Source organism: Triplophysa rosa, linkage group LG25 (assembly GCF_024868665.1).
Source record: "Triplophysa rosa linkage group LG25, Trosa_1v2, whole genome shotgun sequence".
Taxonomy (NCBI): domain Eukaryota; kingdom Metazoa; phylum Chordata; class Actinopteri; order Cypriniformes; family Nemacheilidae; genus Triplophysa; species Triplophysa rosa.
In genome coordinates, this window is record NC_079914.1 from 8,198,681 (window position 1) to 8,208,710 (window position 10,030).

Below are 10,030 nucleotides of genomic sequence, written 5' to 3' on the forward strand. Positions count from 1 at the left end.
TAAACCGTGGTTAGGTTTGCCCTAATGTTGCGACCGCATCCCAGCCTGCATCACTGCGCTTCTTCACCTGAAAGTCATATCTGTCTATCAAATCTTCTCTGCTTCTACAGTAAACTGAAAGTGTGGTTTGAGATGTCATGATCTGTGTTGTGTGTTCAGCTGTGATGATCGCGTGTACCTGACCTGCTTTCATAATTCTACTGTATTGCATGTTGCTTCAAAGTGATTCTCACGCTTTTTGCTCCCACTTGTGAAGCGGTAAGTGTATTTTAAAATTTGTTTTAATTTGTTGGCAAAATCTTGCGTACTTTGCCAACACAGTGATATTTACCATGTAAAGTGCTTTTTTAATTTTATTATTATTTGTTTAATATTATTGTTTTGCTTTTTTTATTTAAATATATATATTTTTTGCTGAAGCTCTATTTAGGTTAACTTCAACTGAACACACATAGTGGACTTTAATGTTCTTCAGGAAAACAACACAAAAGCATTTTTTGGAATCATGGTCTCAGGAGCCCAGTGTAATTTCTGACACCTCAAACACATGACCACACAGGAACCGGCATACAACAGACTTCAAGAGAATTAACCATTGTGAGCATATGAGGAAGCTTCATGCATTCTCATTTAAAGACTCATTTAAAGGTGCTGTTGTGTCCCTTTGTTCATTTACAGTTTTAACTCTGTTCTTTAACATATTCACATGTTCTTTATTATTGTTCAGACAGGATTTACAGTAAGGGATTAGTTGTTTACAGATTACACTTTGCTTTAGGCATGTATCGGCTGCGCAGTGTCTTTTTGCTGCTAGTCACAGGTAAGTGAGATTTTCCATTAATTTATCAAAAACTTAACTTGTTATTGTGTTTGGGTTTAATCTATATCTTGTGAAATTAGTACATGTGGTAGGTGTTTATAACCACGACAAGACCGTTGTTAGTTGTCACGTGGGGCATTCCAAGGGCTATTTTGTACACTAAAAAACTGGGTTATTTTTAACCCAGCGTTGGGTAGACAAACCCAACTGTTGTGTTAAATTAACCTAGAAAATGTTTTATTTGACCCGACAATAGGTTAAAACAACCCAGCATTTTGGGCTGAAACAACCCAGCATATAGGTTAGTTTTTGACACAACGGTTGGGCTCGTCCATATTCGGTTGAAATTAAAAACAACCCAGCATTTTTAGAGTTTATGGTTTGGAGACAATTGCATCCAGTCCAACTACATAAATGCACATTTTCTCTAAACTCTTAAAAAAAGGGTTCTACAAAGTTCTTCACAGCGATGTCATAAATTAACTTTTTTTGGTTCCCCAGAGGAACATACACTCAGAGGTTCTTGAAAGAACAATTTCTTTATTGCTTTTTGTAAGTCTACTACAAATGTGAAACACAAAGATTCTGAAAAGCTGTTTTAAATTTCTGAATGTAGTCCTTCAAAAGAAAAAGTACTTTTCTAATTGTTATTGGGGAAACATTTGAACGTAATAAAACCACACTTGAGGTTAGCTTTATGATTAAGGTCGATTTAAACATAAGGATTAAACTTGAAATGTTAATTTTAAAATTTTAACTTTCATTTTAGGCTGGGGCAGGCTGTCACGTTTTATTCGGTGTTGTGTTTTAAATGCTGTATTTATATATTTTACAGTACATTATGTTTTTAATTGTTTTGTATGTTACTTTTCTATTATTTGGTTTTATATAAACTGATTTACTGTTAACATTAAGCTTAAAAGGCATTAACCCATCTATAATATGCAGTTTAACGCCAGCTCCTACACAATCTTACACACTAAAAACGGTTTCTGTATGTGGGGCGGCTGTTGCGCAAAAGGTTCTTTATAGTGGAAGTTAAGGATTATTTTATTTAACCTTCGACTAAAAGATAAAAAACAAAAATGATACTTCAATGGCAGGCCTTATAAAGGATCTTTATTTTGAAGAGTGTATAGTGTGACATCATGGCCCTGAATATAAAAAGTCACTTTAATAACTAAATTACTTTTTAAATTAGTTTATTTCCTTTTAAAGTCTTTTCTATCACATGGTGTTTTACAAACAACAACATCTACAAATGTTGCTTTAGATGATAAACTCAAAGTTTCTTCTTTCAGTTGTGTATTGACTATTAACTCAAGTGATGTCGTTAAGTCTTTTGTGTTTAAAGTTTTAGCTAAAACAAAACAGCCGAGTTTCCACTCAGATCATTATTGCGATCATTACTGTGATCAGTTACATATTTGCCAAGCAATAAATGTTTTGTTTTCTTTGATCAGCCTCAATCGGGAGTGCACTTGAACCTTTACACGTCCATCTGAAACCAACAAAAGACATTAAAGTTTGTGAAGGGGATTTACTCCAAATGAACTGCACTTGGAATCTACCTGAAAATTTGGAAAATTGGAACATATCTGATAAAGTGAGCTGGCACTTTAATTACCACATAGATGAGGACAAATGTAACTCACGCAAGATATCCGAAGGAATATCCTTCTTCAATAACAAGACTTACAATTTGTCAGTGCTCAGCAAACCTTCCATCAGGACTAATGAGAGTGGATGGTACTTCTGCAAAGTTACCAGAGACATTCCTTTACTCAAAGACAATTGCAGTAATGGACTTCGTGTTCTGGTTGGTAAGTAGATGTTAACACAGCAAAATCGGCAGTGTTAAAAAAGGTCAAATTAACTCTCACAGTGTATAATCCGCACTTTGATAGTGTGGATTATATATACACTGTGGGTGTTAATTTGACATTTTTTTTAACAATGGCGATTTTGCTGTGATGAGACTGCATCAAGTAGAGGGATGTTTAGAGATTTTGATGCAGATCCTCAAATCGCAAATACACCAGATATTAAAATGTGGAAAAAATATAGACAATTTTCACGGCATACTTTGGCTTTAGTTAACAGAAATACCTAACTACGTAGAGAATTGTTTGTTAAAATTCAAATTATATAGAAAAAGAAAAATTATACAAGTAATATTTTTCCCCAGAAGCGAACCCTAACCTGGATCACCCAGAACCCAACAGCACCTCGGGTCTGAATCAGACTTCAACTCAAGACCAGACTACCACTGTATCCACAATATGTTCTCCCGGTGGTGAGTATTGTAATATTTTGTTTAAATACACTTTATTAGCCTTTAAATACTCTACATATTCTACATTTTAAATTATGGAATGTGAAGAATGTATGGCCTCAGCAAAAAAGCACATGCTTATTTAGTTGTTAAGAATACTAAAATACAGTATGTGTTACAAATATCTAGATATAAAGATATTCAGATATATAGAGGGGGGAAAGTAGTTTCTTAAATGGTTTTGCATTAAAATGACATACAGTGGTTTTGAAATATAAACAAGTACTTCAATAATACAAAGTTAAATCACAAATTATATTGCCTCCATAACAAATTAAGTAAATGTTGAAAATTCAACATGACATTCTTAGTTTTTCTTAATATTCACTGTAATGATAGCATGCACTCACAATGGCGTTAACACTGTAAGTATTCACACAATTTGGGAATTTAAGAATGTTGTGAGCTTTAATACAAGGAAATCTGTAAAAAAACAGGTAGAATGCCTCGTGTCAGAAATTTGATTATTTCAATTGTGAAGAACGAAATCTGAAATATTGATTTGTTTCGCATCATAACGTTGTTTTGTTTTGTTATCAATTTTAAAACTAAAATGTTCCACTTATAATTGAGTTTAAATTTGATTTTGTATCCAAGAATTTTGTTGTGATATTACATTTTTACACATTCGAAATAATAATAAAGCTATAAACCCAGTATTGGAAAAAATCTGCTATTTTACATCTTTTTGTAATCTTTTCTGTGTTACAGCTAAAACCCCCATATCACCTTTCTTTGGTCAGTGGTGGATATGGGTAGCAGTGGCTGTCGGGTGTTTTGTACTGATAGTGTCAGTTATTGCCAAATGTATCTTATCATGCAGAACTAAAGGTACGTGTCTGTCATTGCATTAAAAGGTATAGTTCACGCAAAATTGAAAATTCTGTCATCATTTACTCATTGTCATCATTTATCATTACCCTCAGATTGTTCCAAACCCATACACATTTTATTTGTTCTGCTAAACACGAAGGAAGATATTTGGAAGAGTGTCAGTAACCAAACAGATCTCATCCCCTATTAACTTCCATATTTATTCTCCCTACTATGGCAGTAAATGGTGGATGAGATCTGTTTGGTTACTGACATTCTTTTAAATATCTTCCTTTGTGTTTAGCAGAATTAAGAAATTTATACAGATTTGGAAGGGTTGGGAAATGATGACAGAATTTTCATTTTTGGGCGAACTATCCCTTTAACAAAATCCATGTATACACGCTTATAGAGATTACCATCAAGTAATGTGCAAAAATAAATGTCTTGTGTTTCACTGTAAGTTAATAGAACATTGATTGAAAAAGCAAACACCAAGCATATACACTGAACAAAATTATAAACGCAACACTTGTTTTTTCCCCCATTTTTCATGAGCTGAACTCGAAGATCTAAGACTTTTTCTATGTGCACAAAAAGCCTATTTCTCTCAAATATTGTTCACAAATCTGTCTAAATCTGTGTTAGTGTGCACTTCTCCTTTGCCAAGATAATCCATCCACCTCACAGGTGTGGCATATCAAGATGCTGATTAGACAGCATGATTATTGCACAGGTGTGCCTTAGGCTGGCCACAATAAAAGGCCACTCTAAAATGTGCAGTGTTCACACAGCACAATGCCACAGATGTCGCAAGTTTTGAGGGAGCGTGAAATTGGCATGCTGACTGCAGGAATGTCCACCAGAGCTGTTGCCCGTTAATTGAATGTTCATTTCTCTACCATAAGCCGTCTCCAAAGGCGTTTCAGAGAATTTTGCATTACATCCAACCGGCCTCACAACCACAGACCACGTGTAACCACACCAGCCCAGGACCTCCACATCTAGCATTTTCACCTCCAAGATCGTGTGAGACCAGCCACCCGGACAGCTGCTGCAACAATCGGTTTGCATAACCAAAGAATTTCTGCACAATCTGTCAGAAACCGTCTCAGGGAAGCTCATCTGCATGCTTGTCATCCTCATCGGGGTCTCGACCTGACTGCAGTTCATTGTCGTAACCGACTTGAGTGGGCAAATGCTCACATTCGATGGCGTCTGGCACTTTGGAGAGGTGTTCTCTTCACGGATGAATCCCGGTTTTCACTGTACAGGGCAGATGGCAGACAGCATGTATGGCGTCGTGTGGGTGAGCCATAACCCTAACCCTAAACCCAGCCATTGAAGAGGAGTGGACCAACATTCCACAAGCCACAATCAACAACCTGATCAACTCTATGCGAAGGAGATGTGTTGCACTGCGTGAGGCAAATGGTGGTCACACCAGATACTGACTGGTTTTCGGACCCCCCAATAAAGTAAAACTGCACATTTTAGAGTGGCCTTTTATTGTGGCCAGCCTAAGGCACACCTGTGCAATAATCATGCTGTCTAATCAGCATCTTGATATGCCACACCCGTGAGGTGGATGGATTATCTCGGCAAAGGAGAAGTGATTCCTAAAACTAACACAGATTTAGACCGATTTGTGAACAATATTTGAGAGAAATAGGCCTTTTGTGTACATAGAAAAAGTCTGAGATCTTTGAGTTCAGCTCATGAAAAATGGGGGAAAAAACAAAAGTGTTGTGTTTATAATTTTGGTCAGTGTATATGTATATATATTTGAAGTTATAAAGTGCTTTTTAAATAGTTACTGCTTGTTTCTTGCTCGTATTCTTGCGCATATTATACAATTTTTGCCTGGGGTTTTCTAGCTTTATGCATAATGACAATGTCTTTAACTTTTTACAGACAATTTATATGAGTTATTCTATGTCAGTGGTCGGAATAATATTGAAGCTGTAAAAGATTGAAAAGTTAAGTTTTTGTTTAAGATCAGATACAGGCATTTGTCCTTCCTGGGCCACAGGCAGAGCTCTGAATGAGTGTGGGTGGGCCATATGTGGTTGTGAGCTCTGAGAATCAGGTCTAGTTGATGACTATCAAATGCCTGTCGTTGCCTGTGGTTAGACTGGAGCAGTTAGGTGCAGCGCGAGCGTGCACAGCAAAACCATTTCTCTTCAGACCCTCAGCGCCTGGCCTGTCTTTTGCTATGTTAACTATTTCATGTAACCCTAAGTACACTGCTGTTTCCAGAGATCATTTATGAAAATACCATACCGAGAAAATCAGACTGCTGGAGACGGGATCGGAGTCAGACGGACGGATGCAACCTCCCCGCGTCCAAAAAAGTCGAAACTATTAAACCGCTGAGGAAATATGACACGCTTTCACAAAACAGAATCCGCAGGCCCTAAGTCAGGACTGTTCAATCTTGAAGACTGATGGATTTCATTGGGGTTGGAACTAAACTCTGGAGGACACTGGACCAAAAGACCGGAGTTGAATTGTCCTGCTATAGGTGTTTACACCATAATATACTTAATGTATTTAATGATGTAATGTAGCATTTCCCACTACATGGAAAGCTGTAGATAGTACATTTTTTGTTTGTAATGTACAAATGTAATTTAAACGCTGTATGTGTTCATTTTTTCCAATGTTAAAAATAGGAAATACAGGATAGTTCACCCAAAGATAAAAGTTCTGTCATTGTTTATTCACCTTCAAATCCTGAATATGACTCCTTCGGCTGTGAAACACAAAAGAAGATATTTTGAGAAATGTCTCAGTGGTTTTGCGTCCATACAATGGAAATCAACGGGGACCCATGTTGTTTGGTTACCAGCATTCTTCAAAATATATTATTTTGTGTTCTGCAGAAGAGAAAGAAAGTCATAGAGGTTTGAAATGACACGAATGTGAATAAATGATGAAAGAAATTTCATTTTTGGGTCAACAGGCCCTAACCAATGGTGCGGGCTGTCTGTTTAACCAATGACAGAAGTGTCTGGAAAACCATGTCATTATTCAAGTTCAGAATTATTCACCTTTAGTGACAATTGGTGAAAACTTTTCTTGTTCGACTTTCAGTTGTATCATATTGAAACATTCTGTGGTTATAAATAAACGTAAAAACCATCTTAAACGAGAGTCACACGCTTTCCTTTTAAATCTTTTCAGAATTCTCACAGCTGTCATTTTTTGCTTGATTAAAATCAAGCCTAAACACTTTATCAGCTACATTCACAGCCCTTAAAATAAACACAATTTATTATCTACACTGACAGCACAGCATCAGTGGTTTCTTTGTGCAATGAAATCTTGTGAAATCAGTGGGTTTTTTGTACATTGAAATCTTTATACAAGGATATGGTCACCATGAATAGATAGCAAACCACACGGCATTACAGGAGCAAATAAAGAGTTTTTGACAGAGCGTTTTGTTTAATCTCTCACGTAATACTAATCACAAGAGAAACTGGGATAATTCATTCACATAATCACACTTTGTTGTCATCTGCAAGAGGCGCTTGCAACGCTAAGTTCGTGGGTTTGATTCTTGGGCCATGCTTGTATAAATGTGAAGCTTGGATAAAACGGCGGTTTTTGATTTTGCAGTTTTGACAGGCTGATGTTTTTGAGTAAGGTTGGGGTTAAACTTTGCGGGCCACTGGCCCTTTAAATGACCTTACGGTTATCTTGATATTTGATGTGTATCTTTAAAGCATCAAAAACCGCAGAGAAAAACAACTCTGCCCTTGTTGCAGGTGCTTTTAATGCATTAAAACAATAAAGATCACAGTGATTGGATACTGTAAGCCTTACAAAGCTGGAATGTTTAGGCAATTTAATTTTAAGAGATAGTTTACTCAAAAAAGTCTGTCATCATTTATTCAAACTCATGTCATTCTAAACAGCCCAAAACTATGATTTTGTTTATGGTGGGACTAACAGTCATATGTTATTAGACTTAGATTGGATTTAGATTGGAATAGCGCCATCATCTGATTGTATAACAGCAGTGCGGCTGTTCATTCATCAGCACTCATTACATCCAACCTAAAGGGAAACTCTGAAAAGTTACCACAAATGACACTAGTACACCATAAATGGGAAAGTTAAATCAAATCGGTTAAAAATAATCTAAAGTAAGATGTTAAATGCCCTAGTTGATTTTATAAACAGATGTAGAACTAAACACATGCCATAACCTATACTTCCACAGGTAGTTTTGTCAATATACAAAACTGCTTAAAAGTTTGAGGTCACTTACTTTTTCGTTATTGACATTTTTCCACATTTTACAATAGCGGTAAACCCAAATGTGACTTTGGAAATTATGCTGTGTGACTATTAAAGGGACAATAAATCTCACCCTCAAGTTGTTCCAAATCTGTATACATTTATTTTTCTTTGTGGACTTGGTGAGATATGCCAAGGACTGTGAAGAGCTCATGGGCCCAACCAAGCTCGAACCACCTGCCCGGTTGCCTCTCGTCCCAGTGTCGCGTCCTTGGAGGATCCTGCCCTGCCCACTTTGACTCCTGAGAGCCCTGCCCCAGGCGTCAGTCTTTGGGGAAAACCAGGGAGAAGGGTCTCTTGGGAGTCTAAGTGCCAGCGTCACCCTGTTCCTTGGCCAAGTCCCCTGCTACAGTCTCTATGTCCTCCCTGGACTTCCCCCAGGCTTTGGCTACCTTACGTTTGTTTCCCCTGGACCTTTCCTGCCTCAGCAATTTCCCTCTGTTTTGCACTTGCCCTTATTGGCCACGCCCCCCAGTAACTACCCCTCCATCCGTGCCCTCAGCCAAGCCTGCCTTTCCCAAGTCCCCTGCCAAATCTGCCTGGACTCGCCACCCTCAACCTTCTGCTACACCCCCTGGTTAATGGACTCCTTCCCCACCCTGCCCTCCCCTTGTGAACTTTGTTGTTCCCCCTCCCTTGTTTTTTTTTTTTGTTTCACCCCAACCCCTTTATTATGTACTCTTTTTTGCCCTTGTTATTATTAATCTGTTTATTATTAATTATACTGTCACAATCCTGCTTCACTCAGTCTTGCTTTTCTAGTCTTGTGTCAGGATCGTGACAGACCCATGTGTTTTGTGTGGAAGCACGTGGCCATTGTTTGTTTTTGGTGTGCCTGTCTTTGTCTCCTGACCCCGCCCCCTCATTTCCTCATTAATTATCTTGTCATTGTTTCATGCTTGTCACCTGTTGCCCTCATCATTTGCTCCCTATTTAATACCCTTGTGTTTGCTGTCTTGTGCTGGTTCATTTTGTATGAATTCGTAATACATTGTGTCATTTAAAGGTCCTGTGAAGTCAAGTCAGTCCATATCTAGTCTAGTTTTTGTCAAGTTTATTGGTCTAGTCTAGTCTAGTAGTCTGTTTATTGTGTTTTGTCAAGCTTGTTGTTTACCCTCTCGTGGGTTTTGTTTTCCCTATTTTTGTGTCAATAAAATCCCTGTGTAACCGCTGTCTGCTTTTTGGTTCTGTCTCCATTCCTGACCGTTTTTCTCAAGTGATTTAAAAGACACCTGGAAAAATAAACCACGGTTTTATTATAGCAAAAGTAGCCATGTTTTGGGTAGATTAATCACAATTTGTAGGCCACTCTTGGTTGGCATTTTATCAAGCAACCTCTTGTGGTCCAATCTTTAAGTCATCCATTAAAAATGTTTAATAAAATGTTCATATTTGAATAAAAGAAATATGTTGGCACAACTAAGCCTATTTTTTTTACGAAAATAATTTCTAACGTTTCAGCATTCAGTTCGCCTTCGGATTTAAGACCATGAGAAACATTTCACTCAATTTCACTCTAGTGTGTGCCGATTAATATAAATAAATCGTTAAATACTAATAAACATGAATTAAATAATATTACCTAATATTAATTAAATGTGAATCTTACCTTAAACGACAACTTGTGTTGACAACAGGAACTTATGTTTCATAAGCATCAAGCACCGTTGCGCTGTAATGAGACGTCACCTGCGCGGTGTTACGTCACGCCCTCAGGTGTGCGTCGGCTTTCCGCTTGTGAAATCTTCACACAC

At 37.4% G+C, this 10,030-nt stretch overlaps 1 protein-coding gene across 2 annotated transcripts; it reads left to right on the forward strand.

Moving 5' to 3' along the window:
• The first annotated feature begins 47 nt into the window (after nt 1–47).
• On the forward strand, nt 48–9,737 carry LOC130548370 (uncharacterized). 2 transcript variants are annotated; one of them, XM_057325093.1, is made up of 7 exons: nt 48–258; nt 421–648; nt 728–820; nt 2,284–2,643; nt 3,009–3,116; nt 3,867–3,986; nt 6,228–9,737. In XM_057325093.1, the coding sequence occupies exons 2-7, from the start codon at nt 606–608 to the stop codon at nt 6,386–6,388; spliced, it is 885 nt and encodes a 294-aa protein (XP_057181076.1). In that variant the 5' UTR covers nt 48–258; nt 421–605; the 3' UTR covers nt 6,389–9,737. The 2 variants fall into 2 exon arrangements, with proteins under 2 accessions (XP_057181076.1, XP_057181077.1); XM_057325094.1 differs by having other exon boundaries at nt 779–820.
• The last annotated feature ends 293 nt before the right edge of the window (nt 9,738–10,030 follow it).

Coding starts and splice junctions, on each gene's coding strand:
- LOC130548370 (XM_057325093.1), top strand. CDS start 606: ATGAGGAAGCTTCATGCATTCTCATTTAAAGACTCATTTAAAG. Junction 821..2,283: donor CTTTTTGCTGCTAGTCACAG/GTAAGTGAGATT, acceptor TTCTTTGATCAG/CCTCAATCGGGAGTGCACTT. Junction 2,644..3,008: donor TGGACTTCGTGTTCTGGTTG/GTAAGTAGATGT, acceptor ATTTTTCCCCAG/AAGCGAACCCTAACCTGGAT.